Source organism: Heterodontus francisci, chromosome 33, assembly GCF_036365525.1.
Source record: "Heterodontus francisci isolate sHetFra1 chromosome 33, sHetFra1.hap1, whole genome shotgun sequence".
NCBI lineage: Eukaryota > Metazoa > Chordata > Chondrichthyes > Heterodontiformes > Heterodontidae > Heterodontus > Heterodontus francisci.
In genome coordinates, this window is record NC_090403.1 from 59,848,512 (window position 1) to 59,868,465 (window position 19,954).

The 19,954-nt window shown below is 44.0% G+C and overlaps 1 protein-coding gene across 1 annotated transcript in view; it reads right to left on the reverse strand.

Annotated features, from left to right (window-relative positions):
• Positions 1-19,954, reverse strand: part of mlx (MAX dimerization protein MLX) — a 134,409-nt gene that overhangs the window by 71,937 nt on the left and 42,518 nt on the right. Inside the window, 2 exon segments of the mRNA XM_068013709.1 lie at positions 3,057-3,203; positions 18,748-18,845. Coding sequence (XP_067869810.1) covers positions 3,057-3,203; positions 18,748-18,845 — 245 coding nt within the window.

Sequence of the window (19,954 nt, forward strand, 5' to 3'; positions counted from 1 at the left end):
CTTTGCATCAGTATTCACCAAAGAGAAGGACTTGGTGGATGATGAGTCTAGGGAAGGGAGTGTAGATAGTCTGGGTCATGTCGATATCAAAAAGGTGGTGGTGTTGGGCATCTTGAAAAACATTAAGGCAGATAAGTCCCCAGGGCCTGATGGGATCTATCCCAGAATAGTGAGGGAGGCAAGGGAGGAAATTGCTGGGGCCTTGACAGAAATCTTTGTATCCTCATTGGCTGCAGGTGAGGTCCCAGAGGACTGGAGAATAGCCAATGTTGTTCCTTTGTTTAAGGGTAGCAAGGATAATCCAGGAAATTATAGGCCGGTGAGCCTTACGTCAGTGGTAGGGAAATTATTAGAGAGGATTCTTCGTGACAGGATTTACTCCCATTTGGAAACAAATGGACTTATTAGCAAGAGGCAGCATGGTTTTGTGAAGGGGAGGTCGTGTCACACTAACTTGATAGAGTTTTTTGAAGAAGTGACGAAGATGATTGATGAAGGAAGGGCAGTGGATGTTGTCTACATGGATTTCAGTAAAGCCTTTGACAAGGTCCCTCATGGCAGACTGGTACAAAAGGTGAAGTCACATGGGATCAGAGGTGAGCTGGCAAGATGGATACAGAACTGGCTCGGTCATAGAAGACAGAGGGTAGCAGTGGAAGGGTGGTTTTCTGACTGGAGGGCTGAGACTAGTGGTGTTCCGCAGGGATCAGTGCTGGGACCTTTGCTGTTTGTAGGATATATAAATGATTTGGAGGAAAATGTAGCTGGTCTGATTAGTAAGTTTACGGACGACACAAAGGTTGGTGGACTTGCAGATAGTCAGAGTCATAGAGAGATACAGCACTGAAACAGGCCCTTCAGCCCACTGAGTCTGTGCCGACCAACAACCACCCATTTATACTAATCCTACATTAATCCCATATTCCCTACCACATCCCCACCAATCTCCTACCACCTACTTACACTAGGGGCAATTTACAATGGCCAATTTACCTATCAACCTGCAAGTCTTTGGCTGTGGGAGGAAACCGGAGCACCTGGCGGAAACCCACGCGGTCACAGGGAGAACTTGCAAACTCCACACAGGCAGTACCCAGAACCGAACAGATAGGCAGTCTGTATTTAAAGTTGATAAAGCACCAGGACTGGATGAGATGTATCCAAGGATACTGAGGCAAGTGAGAGCGGAAATTGCGGATGCACTGGCCATAATTTTCCAGTCTTCCTTAGACTCAGGGATGGTACCAGAGGACTGGAGAATTGAAAATATAACAGCCTTGTTCAAAAAGGGGTGTATGGATAGGCCCAGCAAATACAGGCCAGTCAGTTTAACTTCGGTGGTGGGGAAACTTCTAGAAATGATAATTCAGGACAAAATTATTAGTCACTTGCACAAATGCAGGATAATTAAGGAAAGCCAGCACGAATTTGTTAAGGGCAAATTGTGTTTAACTAACTTGCTTGGGTTTTTTGATAAGGTAACAGAGGGTTGATAATGGTAATGCTGTTGATGTGGTGTACATGGACTTCCAAAAGACATTTGATAAAATGCCACACAACAGACTTCCAGCAAAGGTACAGCCCATGGATACAAAATTGGCTGAGTGACGGAAAACTAGAGAGTACTGATTAATGGTTGTTTTTTGGACTGGAGGAAAGTTTATAGTTGAGATCCCCAAGGGTCTTCTGGATATATATTAATAATCTCAACGTTGGTGTACAGGGCACAAATTCAAAATTGGAGGATGATACAAAATTTGGAAGTATTGTGAACTGTGAGGAGGAGTGTAGAACTTCAAAAGGACATAGTCAGCTTGGTGGAGTGGGTGGACAAGTGGTAGATGAAATTTAATGTAGAGAAACGTGAAGTGATTCATTTTGGTAGAAATATTGCCAAGAGACAATATAAGATAAAGGATACAATTCTAAAGGGGGTGCAGAGGCACAGGGACCTGGGTTTATAGATGCATAAATCACTGAAGGTGGCTGGACAAGTTGAGACAGCAGTTAAAAAAACACACAGTATTCTAGGCTTTATCAATAGGGGGCATAGAGTACAAAAGCAAGGAACATATGTTAAGCTTGAATAAAACACTGGTTCAGCCTCAACTGGAGTACCGCATCGAGTTCAGATCACCATACTTTGGGAACGATGTGAAGGCATTAGAGTGGGTTTAGAAAGATACACGAGAATGGTTCCAGTTACATGGAATGATTGTAGAAGTTGGGGTTATTGTCCTTAGAGAAGAGAAGGTTGAGAGGAAACTTGATAGAGGTATTCAAAATCATGAGGGGTCTGGACAGAGTAGATAGGGAGTAACTGTTCCCATTAGCAGAAGGGCTGCGAACCAGAGGACATCGATATAAGTGAATAGCAAAAGAACCAGAGGCGACATGAGGAAAAAAAACTTCTTTACACAGCAAGTCGCTAGGAATTGGAATAGACTGCCTGAGAGCATGGTGGAGGCAGATTAAATTCTGGCTTTCAAAAGGGAGTTGGATAATTATCAAGAGAGAAAATTTACAGGGCTACGAGGAAAGGGCAGGGGAATGGGACCAGTTGAGTTGCTTTTGCAGAGAGCCGGCACTGACATGACGGGCCACATGGCCTCCTTCTGTGCTGTAACCATTCTATAATTCTATAAATTGGAGTCCCAACCAAAAGCTGGCTAGATCCTTATATATAGGCAACTAGACTCAAGCAGTGGGCTGGTCTGGTACCCGAGGGTTCAACAGCACACCCAGACTGAAGGCCAGGAATTTGAATTCCAGTTTCTTCTGGTATTTAAATTCATTGTCTCAACCCTGAGTAAATTTCTGCAAACTTGCAATTGGATTGTTAATTGGAATAATGCAGTAAAGCAGTGCACCACTGTACAGGTAGGCAGAAATATCTAACACATTACAGGAGAGATACAAATGTCACTTCTTTAATTGAGAACTACACACATTCTTGGCTGCAATTGTTGTGCCAGTAGTCTGACCTGCTCAATATTTACAAAGTGCTTGAAGCTATGATACAAAGTGAATAGCTGTTAAATATTAACTGATCCAACCTGTTTTTCTGTGACTTGAGGCTCCCATAGTGTACAAAGGACTACATTGGCATGTTGTACCCGTTGGATATCTGACCACTGGCTTACAAGTCGCTTTTTTGCATCTTCTTCACTTATGTTGTCTCTTATCATAATCCTCTTGAGTGCCTAGCACATGGGAAAAGAGGATTCTATCTTTAGGGCCACCATAACCATAGCTTCAGACAACAAAGCACAAAAACAAGATATTCAGCAAGTACAGAGTACTGTGTATAATGGTTTACAATAGTTGAGTGTACAGAGGTAATGTGTTACATCTTCTCTCAATGAGCAGTCATAATTAGCACTGCCTGAGAAGCTGCTCTAGGATCTTGATACAATGTACTATTTTCTTGGTTTCTGCTGCTCCTAATAAAATTGGAATTTGGAACAGTGCTATTAATATTGCATTGTAGCTAAAGTTAGTTACCGTGCTCCATAGCATTAATATAACAGCATATACATCATAATTTCTGCTACCATTGCTAAAAGCAAAATATTATTTGTTACACCAGGATGACACCCATCACTACTTGGATAGTCTTAAACCTTCATCTACTGAAAGCTTTCCTGTTGAATATTTGAGATATATGATTATTGCAAGAGATCTATGTGATAACACTGAAGAGATACGCTGTTTATGAATTGTAACCAAGATGTAGCTTTCAAGGAATCACCGTTTTGTAACTTATTAAACTTCCCCTGGACACATACAAAGGACATGTGTACGGATTTGGTTCAGATCAATTAAAACCCTTATTAAACCTACAAGCAGGAAAAAAAGCTGAATGTTTCCATTTCTTTGGTGGAAGAGCAACTAAATGCTGCATAACTTCACGAGGACAACATCTGACATGTGGGAGTCTTCCAAACGTCAGTTGATTAGAATCCAGGACCGGCATGTTCCTGTGAGGAAGAAGGATAGGTTTGGCAAGTTTCGGGAACCTTGGATAACGCGGGATATTGTGAGCCTCTTTGCTGACGATGCTGCTTTAACATCTCACACTGAAGAATGCCTGCAGAGTCTCATCGACAGGTTTGCGTCTGCCTGCAATGAATTTGGCCTAACCATCAGCCTCAAGAAAACGAACATCATGGGGCAGGATGTCAGAAATGCTCCATCCATCAATATTGGCGACCACGCTCTGGAAGTGGTTCAAGAGTTCACCTACCTAGGCTCAACTATCACCAGTAACCTGTCTCTAGATGCAGAAATCAACAAGCGCATGGGTAAGGCTTCCACTGCTATGTCCAGACTGGCCAAGAGAGTGTGGGAAAATGGCGCACTGACACGGAACACAAAAGTCCGAGTGTATCAGGCCTGTGTCCTCAGTACCTTGCTCTACGGCAGCGAGGCCTGGACAACGTATGCCAGCCAAGAGCGACGTCTCAATTCATTCCATCTTCGCTGCCTTCGGAGAATACTTGGCATCAGGTGGCAGGACTATATCTCCAACACAGAAGTCCTTGAAGCGGCCAACACCCCCAGCTTATACACACTACTGAGTCAGCGGCGCTTGAGATGGCTTGGCCATGTGAGCCGCATGGAAGATGGCAGGATCCCCAAAGACACATTGTACAGCGAGCTCGCCACTGGTATCAGACCCACCGGCCGTCCATGTCTCCGTTATAAAGACGTCTGCAAACGCGACATGAAATCGTGTGACATTGATCACAAGTCGTGGGAGTCAGTTGCCAGCATTCACCAGAGCTGGCGGGCAGCCATAAAGACAGGGCTAAATTGTGGCGAGTCGAAGAGACTTAGTAGTTGGCAGGAAAAAAGACAGAGGCGCAAGGGGAGAGCCAACTGTGCAACAGCCCCAACAAACAAATTTCTCTGCAGCACCTGTGGAAGAGCCTGTCACTCCAGAATTGGCCTTTATAGCCACTCCAGGCGCTGCTTCACAAACCACTGACCACCTCCAGGCGCGTATCCATTGTCTCTCGAGATAAGGAGGCCCAAAAGAAAAAAAAGAAAAGTCAAAAAGAAAAAGGAAGCATTCGTAAGGGCTAGAAGGCTGGGAACAGACGAAGCCCTTGAGGAATATAAAGAAAGTAGGAAGGAACTTAAGCAAGGAGTCAGGAGGGCTAAAAGGGGTCATGAAAAGTCATTGGCAGACAGGATTAAGGAGAATCCCAAGGCTTTTTATACTTATATAAAGAGCAAGAGTCTTGCAAAGCATTAAGGTAGATAAGTCCCCAGGGCCTGATGGGATCTACCCCAGAATACTGAAGGAGGCAAGGGAAGAAATTGCTGGGGCCTTGACAGAGATCTTTGTATCCTCATTGGCGAGGTCCCAGAGGACTGGAGAATAGCCAATGTTGTTCCTTTGTTTAAGAAGGGTAGCAAGGATAATCCAGGAAATTATAGGCCGGTGAGCCTTACGTCAGTGGTAGGGAAATTATTAGAGAAGATTCTTCGTGACAGGATTTACTCCCATTTGGAAACAAATGGACTTATTAGCGAGAGGCAGCATGGTTTTGTGAAGGGGAGGTCGTGTCTCACTAACTTGATTGAGTTTTTTGAGGAAGTGACGAAGATGATTGCTGAAGGAAGGGCAGTGGATGTTGTCTATATGGACTTCATTAAAGCCTTTGACAAGGTCCCTCATGGCAGACTGGTACAAAAGGTGAAGTCATACGGGATCAGAGGTGAGCTGGCAAGATGGATACAGAACTGGCTCGGTCATAGGAGACAGAGGGTAGCAGTGGAAGGGTGCTTTTCTGATTGGAGGGCTGTGTCTAGTGGTGTTCCGCAGGGATCAGTGCTGGGACCTTTGCTGTTTGTACTATATATAAATGATTTGGAGGAAAATGTAGCTGGTCTGATTAGTACGTTTGCGGACGACACAAAGGTTGGTGGAGTTGCGGATAGTGATGAGGATTGTCAGAGGATACAGCAGGATATAGATTGGTTGGAGACGTGGGCGGAGAAATGGCAGATGGAGTTTAATCCGGACAAATGTGAGGTAATGCATTTTGGAAGATCTAATACAGGTGGGAAGTATACAGTAAATGGCAGAACCCTTAGGAGGATTGACAGGCAGAGAGATCTGGGCGTACAGGTCCACAGGTCACAAAGTGGCAATGCAGGTGGATAAGGTAGTCAAGAAGGCATACGGCATGCTTGCCTTCATCGGTCAGGGCATAGAGTATAAAAGTTGGCAAGTCATGCAGCAGCTGTACAGCACCTTAGTTAGGCCACACTTAGAATATTGCGTGCAATTCTGGTCGCCACACTACCAGAAGGACGTGGAGGCTTTGGAGAGGGTACAGAAGAGGTTTACCAGGATGTTGCCTGGTCTGGAGGGCATTAGCTATGAGGAGAGGTTGGATAAACTTGGATTGTTTTCACTGGAATGACGGAGGTGAAGGGGCGACATGATAGAGGTTTACAAAGTTATGAGTGGCATGGACAGAGCGGATAGTCAGAAGCTTTTTCCCAGGGTGGAAGAGTCAGTTACTAGGGGACATAGGTTTAAAGTGCGAGGGGCAAAGTTTAGAGGGGATGTGCGAGGCAAGCTCTTTACACAGAGGGTGGTGAGTGCCTGGAACTTGCTGCCGGGGGTGGTGGTGGAAGCAGGTACGATAGCGACATTTAAGAGGCATCTTGACAAATACATGAATAGGATGGGAATAGAGGGATACGGTCCCCAGAAGTGCAGAAGGTTTTAGTTTAGACGGGCATCAAGATCGGCGCAGGCTTGGAGGGCCGAATGGCCTGTTCCTGTGCTGTACTGTTCTTTGACAATCTTGGTATTCAGTGTTTCTATCCTAATATCAGCAAGGTGTATTAAGACACTGCCTTATTTTATAGCTGACACATGCATACAGGAAAGAAATGCAAACAAAATCATAACAATGAAGGAGATTTGTGGGAATACTTTGTGTACTCAACTTCCTAAATGTGTCACAAGCGATTTATACACAAGATTCTCCAAAGGGGATAATTTACTCCACTGTCTCTTTGTCAGGTCACTGCTGTTACGACCAGGTGAGAAAGGTGTCTAGGGATCTTTCTCAGCCTTCACCTAGTCTTATTGCAACAGAGTTTAATTTTAAACACACTGTGCTTTGAGTTCCCCCTTGGTGAATCCTTGTTCGCCGCTTTCCAATTATAAGGCAAAGAAATGAGCACAAACAGGCCTTCTTAGGTTTAAATAAGAAAAGTGAAATGTATTAAAACGTAAACTCAAATTCGGTTAATGCCTACGGATTTACGCCGCGCCCCACGTTAGCATGCATACACGATACGCACATGCAAAGAGAAGAAAAAAAGAGAGGTATGAGGCAATATCAGAAGAGTTTCTCATTACTGTGCTTTGAGCTCACTGTAGTCCTTTTGTAGGTAGTTCTTGCTTGTCGGTAATTCTTGCATTTTCATTGGGGCCCAGTATTCTTCTTAGACCTTGTTCACCATAGGAGACTTTTCTCTCTTGGGATTCCTGTGTCTTCAATGGATTCCAAAGCTGGTGAGAGAGACGGCGGCAAGCCAGCCACAAGAGGTCTTTTCCAGTCCAGGAGCAAACAGTTTTCTGAGTTTCAAAACTCTGTGGCAAGTTCAAATTCAAAAAAACTCCAACAGCCAGTTAGTCATGTGACTAAAGTGGTCTGACCACATCTGTTAGTGTATTCGGCCATCTTAGCAGTTAACCTGGAATTCTGGCGCCTCCACCTTCAACGACTGGTAATCAAAAGTCCATTGTGGATTAAATTGGAACAGGGAGTGGCCCCTTTGTCCTTTCCAAGTACTGTCTGTTACTATGCAAATGTCTTTCCAGTCAAGGGGCTGGTGGCTTTTTAAAAAAAAATGTTCTTTCTTTACTCCAGTAACAGTTTAAAAATCAATATTCATGTGACAAAATTAATGTCTCATTCTTGGCAGGTGGGGGCCAGCATGACACTGCCTACAAGGATGTGGAAGCGAAGACGATTAATTACTTCAAAAGGAAATCGGATGGACACTTGCAGGGCTATGGGGATAGAGAGGGGGAATGGGACTGACTGTATGGTTCTACAGAGAGCTGGCATGCACTCGATGGGCTGAATGGTCCCGTTTTTTTTTAGAATTAGAACATTACAGCGCAGTACAGGCCCTTCGGCCCTTGATGTTGCGCCGACCTGTGAAACCATCTGACCTACACTATTCCATTTTCATCCATATGTCGATCCAATGACCACTTAAATGCCCTTAAAGTTGGCGAGTCTACTACTGCTTGCAGGCAGGGCGTTCCACGCCCCTACTACTCTCTGAATAAAGAAACTACCTCTGACATCTGTCCTATATCTATCACCCCTCAACTTAAAGCTATGTCCCCTCGTGTTTGCCATCACCATCTGAGGAAAAAGACTCTCACTATCCACCCTATCTAACCCTCTGATTATCTTATATGTCTCTATTAAGTCACCTCTCCTCCTCCTTCTCTCCAACGAAAACAACCTTAAGTCCCTCAGCCTTTCCTTGTAAGACCTTCCCTCCATACCAGGCAACATCCTAGTAAATCTCCTCTGCACCCTTTCCATAGCTTCCACATCCTTCCTATAATGCGGTGACCAGAACTGCACACAATACTCCAGGTGCGGTCTCACCAGAGTTTTGTACAGCTGCAGCATGACCTCGTGGCTCCGAAACTCGATCCCCCTACTAATAAAAGCTAACACACCATATGCCTTCTTAACAGCCCTATTAACCTGGGTAGCAACCTTCAGGGATTTATGCACCTGGACACCAAGATCTCTCTGTTCATCTACACTACCAAGAATCTTCCCATTAGCCCAGTACTCTGCATTCCTGTTACTCCTTCCAAAGTGAATCACCTCGCACTTTTCCACATTAAACTCCATTTGCCATCTCTCAGCCCAGCTCTGCAGCCTATCTATGTCCCTCTGTAACCTACAACATCCTTCGGCACTATCCACAACTCCACCGACCTTCGTGTCATCCGCAAATTTACTAACCCACCCTTCTACACCCTCTTCCAGGTCATTTATAAAAATGACAAACAGCAGTGGCCCCAAAACAGATCCTTGCGGTACACCACTAGTAACTAAACTCCAGGATGAACATTTGCCATCAACCACCACCCTCTGTCTTCTTTCAGCTAGCCAATTTCTGATCCAAAGCACTAAATCACCTTCAATCCCATACTTCCGTATTTTCTGCAATAGCCTACCGTGGGGAACCTTATCAAACGCCTTACTGAAATCCATATACACCACATCCACGGCTTTACCCTCATCCACCTGTTTGGTCACCTTCTCAAAAAACTCTAAGGTTTGTGAGGCACGACCTACCCGTCACAAAACCGTGCTGACTATCGCTAATGAACTTACTCTTTTCAAGATGATTATAAATCCTGTCTCTTATAACCTTTTCCAACATTTTACCCACAACCGAAGTAAGGCTCACAGGTCTATAATTACCAGGGCTGTCTCTACTCCCCTTCTTGAACAAGGGGACAACATTTGCTATCCTCCAGTTTTCCGGCACTATTCCTGTCGACAATGACGACATAAAGATCAAGGACAAAGGCTCTGCAATCTCCTCCCTAGCTTCCCAGAGAATCCTAGGATAAATCCCATCTGGCCCAGGGGACTTATCTATTTTCACACTTTCCAAAATTGATAACACCTCCTCCTTGTGAACCTCAATCCCATCTAGCCTAGTAGCCTGAATCTCAGTATTCTCCTCGACAACATTTTCTTTCTCTACTGTAAATACTGAGGCAAAATATTCATTTAACACTTCCCCTACCTCCTCTGATTCTATACACAACTTCCCACTACTATCCTTGATTGGCCCTAATCTAACTCTAGTCATTCTTTTATTCCTGATATACCTATAGAAAGCCTTAGGGTTTTCCCTGATCCTATCCGCCAATGACTTCTCGTGTCCTCCCCTTGCTCTTCTTAGCTCTCCCTTTAGATCCTTCCTGGCTAGCTTGTAACTCTCAAGCGCCCTAACTGAGCCTTCACGTCTCATCCTAACATAAGCCTTCTTCTTCTTCTTGACAAGCGCTTCAACTTCTTTAGTAAACCACGGCTCCCTCGCTCGACAACTTCCTCCCTGTCTCACAGGTACATACTTATCAAGGACACGCAGTAGCTGCTCCTTGAATAAGCTCCACATTTCGATTGTTCCCATCCCCTGCAGTTTCCTTCCCCATCCTAAATCTTGCCTAATCGCATCATAATTTCCTTTCCCCCAGCTATAATTTTTGCCCTGCGGTATATACCTGTCCCTGCCCATCGCTAAGGTAAACCTAACCGAATTGTGATCACTATCACCAAAGTGCTCACCTACATCTAAATCTAACACCTGGCCGGGTTCATTACCCAGTACCAAATCCAATGTGGCATCGCCCCTGGTTAGCCTGTCTACATACTGTGTCAGAAAACCCTCCCGCACACACTGGACAAAAACTGACCCATCTAAAGTTCTGTGCTGTATTGATTCTTTGACTCTATGACCATAAACCCCATTCTTACTCCACCCCTCCCTTTCTGCTACTTTCCATCCCAATCTCTTTCCACGCTTTGTGGCTCTCACTAAAGTACTTTCAACTTCAGTCTGGAATTGTTTTTATGTTCTATTGATAATTAGAAAAGCCTCCTCCACCTTTCCCTAAAGTATTCTTGCCTTTTGCTTCAGAATTTAAAACTATGGGTCACAGTCACAGAATAAGGGTCAGCCATGTAGGACTGAGATGAGGAGAAATTTCTTCATTTAAAGGGTTGTGAATCTTAGGAATTTTCTACCCCAGAGAGCTATGGATCCTCAGTCATTGAGCATATTCAAGACAGTTTGATAGATTTTTGGATACTAAGGGAATCAAGGGATATGGGGATTGGTAAGGAAAGTGGAGTTGAGGTAGATTGCTATGATCTTATTAAAGGCGGAGGAGGCTCAAAAGGCAGAATGGCCTACTCCTGCTCCTATTTCCTATGTTCTTATTAGAATAGTAATCTCAATATTTTTTAAACCCAGGAAATGAGAGAATCTTAGATGCTATCACTAAAATTTCCTTTATTGTTGCAGCCTTCCAAACAGGAGTTGCCTTCTCTCCTTCCCTGTTCAGGCACCAAATCACTTAAAAATAAGATTCCACATTATAGGATGTTTGAATCATAGAAGTTTCCAGCACAGAAGGTGCTGTATTTCTCTCACTTTCTCTTTGCTCCTTCGTGGGATCTTGTTGTACCCAATTTTGGCGACTGCATTTTTAATAAAAACTAGTTCATTGGCTATGATGTACTCTGTAACATAAGAACCGTCCCGAGGATATGAAAAGTACTACATAGTCTTTATAGAATTAAGAGTCACATCAGCGATGATCTAACTGAATAATGGAACAAGCTCAAGGCTGAATGGTCAACTCCTACGTTAATCCAAGTTCTTTCAAGTTTGTTCTTTTGTTTGCTGTATCCTTGAATCTTCCTCCGCTCCAAATATTTATCAAATTTTTAGGTTAAAAAAAAGTTGAAATGATCTCCACCCCTATGATTAGCTAGCTTTATAGACAAATAAACTTGCATTTATATAGTGCCTTTCACTAGGTTAGGGCATCCCAAAGCTCTTTACAGCCAATTAAGTATTTTTGAACAGCTACGGTTGTCCTGTAGGAAACATAGCAGCACATAGCAAGCTCCCCCAAACAGCAATGTGATAATAACCAGATAATCTGTTTCGAGTGATGCTGATTTGGGGATAAATATTGGCCAGGCAACCATGGATAACTCCCCTGCTCTTCTTCAAAATATTGCCATGGAATCTTTTATGCCCATCCAAGAGAGCAGATAGGGCCATGATTTAACATCTTGCCTGAAAGACAACACCTCCGACAGTGAAGCACTCCTTCAGTACTGCACTGGATTGTCAGCCTAGACCTTTGTGCTTAAATCTCTGGAGCTTTGATCATAAAAACAAAAGAATTCCCAGAATGAGGGCAGTCATCCCATCAAGCTCACTCCTTCCACATACTATGCATAATTCACCCATTTAATTTTCAAAGGCAAAGTTTGTTTATGTACTCCTCAAAGGATAATCATGCAAAACTCCATAATTTTCTACAATACAACGGTGACTACATTTCAAAAGCACTTTATCGGCAGTAAAGTGCTTTGGGATGTCTGGTGGTCATGAAAGAGGCTATATAAATGCATGTAAAATCATAGAGTCATACAGCATTGAAACAGGCCCTTCAGCCCACCGCATCCATGCCGACCATAATGCCTAGCTATACTAATCCCACCTGCCTGCATTAATTCCATATCCCTCTATGCCTTGCTCATTCAAGTACCTGTCCAGATGCCTCTTAAATGTTGCTACTGTTCCTGCCTCCACCACCTCCTCTGGCAGCTCATTCCAGATACCAACTATGTGTGAAAAATTTACCCCTTTGATCCCCTTTAAACCTCCTCCCTCGCACCTTAACTCTATGCCCTCTAGTTTTAGTCACCCCTAGCATGGGAAACAGACTCTGGTTATCTACCCTATCTATGCCTCTCATAATATTATATACCTCTATCATGTCCCCTCTCAGCCTCCTTCGCTCCAGGGAAAACAGACCCAGCCTATCCAATCTCTCTTTATAACTCAAGTCCTCCAAACCAGGCAACATCCTTGTGAATTTCTTCTGCATCTTCTCTAGCTTAATCACATCTTTCCTGTAGTGCGGCGACCAGAACTGCACACAGTACTCGAAATGCAGCCTAACCAACGTTATGTACATAGAAAAATACAGCACAGAACAGGCCCTTCGGCCCACCATGTTGTGCCGATCCTCTGTCAAGGACAATTTAATCTATACCCCATCATTCTCCTTTATCCATATACCTATCTAAAAGCCGTTTGAAAGTCCCTAAAGTTTCTGACTCAACAACTTCCCCAGGCAAGGCATTCCATGCCCCGACCACTCTCTGGGTAAAGAACCTTCCCCTGACATCCCCCTTATATCTCCCACCCTTCACCTTAAATTTATGACCCCTTGTAACGCTTTGCTCCACCCGGGGAAAAAGTTTCTGACTGTCTACCCTATCTATTCCCCTGATCATCTTATAAACCTCTATCATGTCACCCCTCATCCTTCTCCGTTCTAATGAGAAGAGGCCTAGAATGTTCAGCCTTTCCTCGTAAGACTTATTCTCCATTCCAGGCAACATCCTGGTAAATCTCCTCTGCACCCTCTCCAAGGCTTCCACATCCTTCCTAAAATGAGGCGACCAGAACTGCACACAGTACTCCAAATGAGGCCTTACCAAGGTCCTGTACAGCTGCATCATCACCTCACGGCTCTTAAATTCAATCCCTCTGCTAATGAACGCTAACACCCCATATGCCTTCTTCACAGCCCTATCCACTTGAGTTGCAACTTTCAACGATCTATGCACATAGACCCCAAGGTCTCTCTGCTCCTCCACATGCCCAAGAACCCTACCGTTAACCCAGTATTTTGCATTCGTGTTTGTCCTTCCAAAATGGACGACCTCACACTTTTCAGGGTTAAACTCCATCTGCCACTTTTCAGCCCAGCACTGCAACCTATCCAAGTCCCTTTGCAGACGACAATAGCCCTCCTCGGTATCCACAACTCCACCAACCTTTGTATCATCTGCAAATTTACTGACCCACCCTTCGACTTCCTCATCCAAGTCGTTAATAAAAATCACAAACAGGAGAGGACCCAGAACTGATCCCTGTGGCACGCCACTGGTAACTGGGCTCCAGGCTGAGTATTTACCATCTAAGACCACTCTCTGCCTTCTATCAGTTAGCCAATTCTTAATCCAACTGGCCACATTCCCCACTATCCCGTGCCTCCTGACTTTCTCCATAAGTCTACCATGGGGGACCTTATCAAATGCCTTACTAAAATCCATGTACACCACATCCACTGGTTTACCCTCATCCACTTGCTTGGTCACCTGCTCAAAGAATTCAATCAGGCTTGTGAGGCAAGACCTACCCCTCACAAAACCGTGCTGACTGTCCCGAATCAAGCAGTGTCTTTCCAGATGCTCAGAAATCCTATCCCTCAGCACCTTTTCCATCAACTTGCCTACCACCGAAGTAAGACTAACTGGCCTGTAATTCCCAGGGTTGTTCCTATTCCCTTTCTTGAACAGGGGCACAACATTTGCCACCCTCCAATCACCTGGTACCACCCCCGTCAACAGAGAAGATGAAAAGATCATTGCCAGCGGCTCTGCAATTTCATCCCTTGCTTCCCATAACATCCTTGGATATACCCCGTCAGGCCCGGGAGACTTGTCTATCTTCAAGTTATTCAAAAACCCCAACACATCTTCCCTCCTAACGAGCACTTCCTCGAGCTTACCAGTCTGTTTCACACCGTCCTCTTCAGTAATACACCCCTTCTCATTCGTAAATACCGAAGAGAAGTACTCATTCAAAACCTCACTTATCTCTTCCGGCTCAACACACAGTCTCCCGCTATTGTCCTTGACCGGACCTACGGTCCCCCTAGTCATCCTCATATTTCTGACATACGCGTAAAAGGCCTTGGGGTTTTCTTTTATCCTACCCGCCAAGCATTTTTCATGCCCTCTCTTAGCTCTCCTAATCCCTTTCTTCAGATCCTTCCTGGCCATCTTGTATCCCTCCAGAGCTATGCCTGTGCCCTTTTTCCTCAACCTTATATACGCATCCTTCTTCTTCCTAACAAGACTCTCAACCTCTCTTGTCAACCACGGTTCCCTCACATGACCATCCCTTCCCTGTCTGACAGGGACATGCTTATCAATGGCCCCTACTATCTGCTCCTTGAAAAAGTTCCACATTTCGACCGTGCCCTTCCCTGCCAGCATATGCAACTTAACATGACGTCCCAACTCTTGTACTCAATGCCTCAGCCGATGAAGGCAAGCATGCCGTACGCCTTCTTCACCACCCTGTCTGCCTGTGTTGCCACTTTCAGGGAATTATGTACTTGCACTCCAAGGTCTCTCTGCTCAACAACACTCCCCAGGGCCCTGCCATTGACTGTATATGTCCTGCCCTGGTTTAACTTCCCAAAATGCATCACTTCACACTTGTCTGCGTTAAATTCCATTTGCCAATCCCTTGCCCACTTTCCCAGTTGATCGATATCCTGTTGTAACTTTAGACAACCTTCTTCACTGTCCACTATACCACCAATTTTGGTGTCATCTGCAAACTTACTAATCATGCCCCCTACATTCACATCCAAGTCATTAATATATATGACAAACAACAGAGGGCCCAGCACCGATCCCTGCGGCACACCACTGGTCACCGGCCTCCAATCTGAAAAACAACCCTCCACTACCACCCTCTGCCTCCTATCACCAAGCCAATTTTGTATCCAATTGGCTAGCTCACCCTGGATCCCATGTGTTCGAACCTTCTGGGCCAGCCTACCATGCGGGACCTTGTCAAAGACCTTGCTAAAGTCCATGTAGACAACGTCCACCGCCCTGCCCTCATCAATCCTCTCGGTCACCTCCTCAAAAAACTCAATCAAATTCGTGAGACATGATTTCCCACGCACAAAGCCATGCTGACTATCCCTAATCAGACCTTGCCTTTCCAAATGCATATAAATCCTGTCTCTCAGAATCCCTTCCAATAACTTTCCCACCACTGATATAAGGCTCACCGGCCTGTAGTTCCCTGGCCTATCCCTGCTGCCCTTCTTAAATAAAGGCATAACATTAGCTATCCTCCAGTCTTCCGGTACCTCACCCGTGGCTATTGATTAAAAAAAAAATCTCTGCCAGGCAGGGCTCCAGCAATCTCCTGCCTTGCTTCCCATAGAATCCTAGGATACACCTGGTCAGGCCCGGGGATTTATCCACTTTAATGCGCTTCAAAACCTCCAACACCACCTCCTTTGTAATGTTGATATGCTCCAGGATATCGCTGTTCCCTCCCTTGAACTCACTAGCTTCCATGACCTTCTCCATGGTAAATACAGAAGAGAAGTATTCATTTAAGACCTCGCCCATTTCCCGTGGCTCCACACATAGATTTCAACACTGACCTTTAAGGGGACCTACTCTCTCCCTAGCTACCCTTTTACTCTTAATATACTTATAGAACCTTTTAGGATTCTCCTTTATCTTATCTGCCAGGGAAATCTCATGGCCCTTTTTCGTCCTCCTAATTTCCTTCTTAAGTGTACTCCTACATCCCCTATACTCCGCGAGGGACTTGCTTGTTCCCAGCTGCCTATATCTGACATATGCCTCCTTCCTTATCCTGACCAGACCCTCAATATCCCTTGTCAACCAAGGTTCCCTAAACTTGCCAGCCTTGCCCTTCCATCTAACAGGAACATGCCGGCCCTGAACTCTTCCTATCTCAATTTTAAAAGCCTCCTACCTGCCAGACATCCCTTTACCTGTAAACAGCCTCTCCCATTCAACTTTTGAGAGTTCTTGTCTGATGCCATCGAAATTAGCCTTCCCCCAATTTAGGACTTCAACCTGAGGACCAGTCCTATCCTTTTCCATAACTATCTTGAAGCTAATAGAGTTATGGTCATTGGTCCAAAAGTGCTCCCCCACTGACACATCAACCACCTGCCCATCCTCATTTCCTTAGAGGAGGTCGCGTGTAGCCCCTTTCTCTAGTAGGGCCATCCACATACTGCTTCAGAAAACTATCCTGGACACACTTAACAAATTCTTCCCCATCTTTTCTTTCCATATATTCATCCCTACTCACATCTTCACTCTTTACTTCTGCTTTCTGCACTCCTCATCTCAACGACACAGAAACTATTGGATCCCTCCATTATGCCAAAGAGTGAGGTTCCTCATTTATCTACATAAGGAGTTCACCCTTCACTCCCGTCCTGTGGATCATTGAGCTGCCTTAGTCTGAAAATTAGGTTTTAGCTTCTGATTGCTTAATTTTAATGACCTCATCAAGTTCCCAGTATGTCCCCATCAGATGGGTTATTCCATTTTCAAAATTATATATCCTTGGAAAAATATTCCAGTAGCTCTGTCTCCCACTGGATTCCAAGACAATACTCACACCAGCCTTCTATAATAAGGTCCCAATGATTTTTAGACTCTAACGACCAACTACCAGGGTTAAAAAAAAGCATTTTTGCAGGTGAAGCCAACACACAAATATATGCAGCCATTTAGATTACAGAGTACAGAGCTCAGAGTGCAAGTTCCTTCCCTGTGGGAAATGTGCTGCTCATTTTATGAGTCAGGCCCCTTTCTCTCAACATTTTCTGAATGTGATCAATGTAAAAGATAGCTTCCACAGGTGAGGTCACATTTCCCATGATCAGAAACAAACACATGTGCAAAGTAATCTAGTAATTTGTGTTTATTTAACATTGAACAAATGCAAGAGTTATTCCAGTACAGCGAGTACAAAGAGCTTGCAGTTATAGTGTACACGTCCTTGAGACGTCCCAATGGGCTACTTTTGCAGTAGTCGCTACAGGATATAGGTTGTAAAACAAAAAGAACCTTCATTTCTCACGTGCTTGAAAAACATTTCAAAATAGCCAAACTCAAAGCCAGAGCGATTCTTGTAAACCTGGACCACACATCCTGAAGAAAAGCGTTATGTTGGACAGCCAACCTGTGGGGCCCTTTCATTTCCAGGATAGTGAGAAAGGAACTGACAGCTACCAGTGAGAGTTACATCTTTCTTTCTCTTTGATGTAAATTGTTACAAAAGTCTAAAATGGTTTCACAATTAAACAAAGACTGTCAACTGTAGGTTACTCGGCAACAGAACCCTCTCAGGACACAGATAACGAGAAAATGGATAATGGGAGCAAGAATAATCAACATTTCACTGGATAATTTTTCCCCTGTATTTCATTAGCAATCCTGTATGTACAAAATATTCCAGTAGTGTGTTTGCAACCTTTCTTTTGGTGCCCACTCTGCGAAGACAACTGAATACAATTTATTATCTGCATGATGATGAGCTGACAACACTGTATTGGGTCCCAGACTTCACTTTAAGCAATAACACAGTATCTATTAGAAACTGTTGATTGTGTATCAATTTTTTAGTTATATGCAGGTGGAGGGTGTTAATTGGGGGTCATACTTGAGCACTTATAAGCAGACATTTACTGAGACTGGGGTAGGGTTTTGAGTGAGGAGCTACATGTTTGTAATCCTTTTATTCTGTACAATAAATATGAAACTGAGTAAAGACAGGTTCCGGCATTATCCTTCCACAACAAGCTTTCTGGAGTTTAACAGAAACTGCAGTGCATCTGTGACTGCTATAGTAAAACACAGCTAATTTAGGACTAATGGAAATAACTATCAATTGTACAGGCAAGTTCATGTAAATGAATCACTTAATTATTCATACATATTAGTACAAAGGATACAAAACTATAAGAAAGGATGTTAAATAAACTTCCTCAGTAATTTTGACCCAACGCAGAGTGGTTCAGAGTTCATCTTTCACCCTAGTCTGGCACCAAAGAAAACCAGCAAAAACACGACAGTTTGGCAAGGAATCAATTGTGAATCACTATAACCTTCAACATCGAGGCTGTGTGCACTAAATAAGGACCAATGAACCTATCCAGTGTAAAACACCAGAAACATCAGACCATGTTAAATACCTAAAGTGTCAGTAATCAAGAGAGAATATTTTGTATTCAATGACAGTTGTATGTAAATAGACAGAACCCACCTCCTCTCCTGGCACAATAACCACCCAAACCTCATGAACCATGTCAATCCAGCCAGCTTCTAACAAGACTGCAGCATCCACCACACATACAGCTTTACCTGACAAGAAAAACAAAGTAACATTTTAAGAAATTCAGACTGAGGTGGTGCACAAACTCAACTTATTAGTTCCCATTGGTGCAATACTGAATGTCTGAACAAACAAATGTTTCAACACATCACATGCAATCATTTTAGTCTCCGTTTAGTGACAAAAGTTAGATAGATTTAACAATGCTTCTGGTCTTTTTTCTCCCGGGAAGGAAATTGATATTATACAAAGATGAACATGTAATGAGAGTGGTTATTCCATTATGGATTCCGGATGGGCAGAACTCTTACTCTGGATTTATGGCCTTAAAGCATGGTCCACTGAAAGATCACAGGGGTTTGTTTGAAAGCACAGCAGAAAAGAACTGCTCCTATTTGTGCTGGGCTGTAGCATCCTTCCTGATTGATGGGTCTAAGCTAGGGTACTTCTGCATGCTACCATCTTCCATTTCCCCCACTCCTTGCTGCTGAGACCTAAAGCTGCCAAATCTCACTCCTAGACAATCAATCCATCCCTTGTAAACCGGCTGACAATTTGACTTAAATATACTAAGTATAATTTAACATTTTTAAACAACAGTCAATTTTTGAATAAAAAGGGAGATATTTTTCAGATGCTGTCAGCAGTTCTAAGGCCTGTGTATGCAAGGAGCATTCAGGGGTTGCAAAGCAGCATGGCAACTTAGCAGGCAAAATGGACTCCTCTTTAAACCAACTCCCCACTCTCAACCAGCAGTCAGGACACCCTCAGGCCTGAAGCTGCTCACCCATTTTCTGCCAGATTTTCAGGCACAAGGTTCCAGCCAGGGTCTGATCTTGGATCACGTGCACGAATGGGCTGTGCCAATGGCCCAGAGCAGGAAAATCCCAAACTACCATCAAGCACTGTGCCCAGAAAGAAAAATCTAATGTTTGAATATCCAGCAAAGCTGAAAAAAAAATTTACAGCAAGGACAGTAAATCAGCCATCCTGGGGGCCACAAGCTGGATCTCATTGAATACATAAATTATAACCAGAAGACAGCAAAACAGTCAACATGTCTTCCACCTGAATTAGGTCTCTGATTACAGAAAGTAAATTGCTGCTACGAAGGGCATTTTAAAGTGTGAAAAGTACA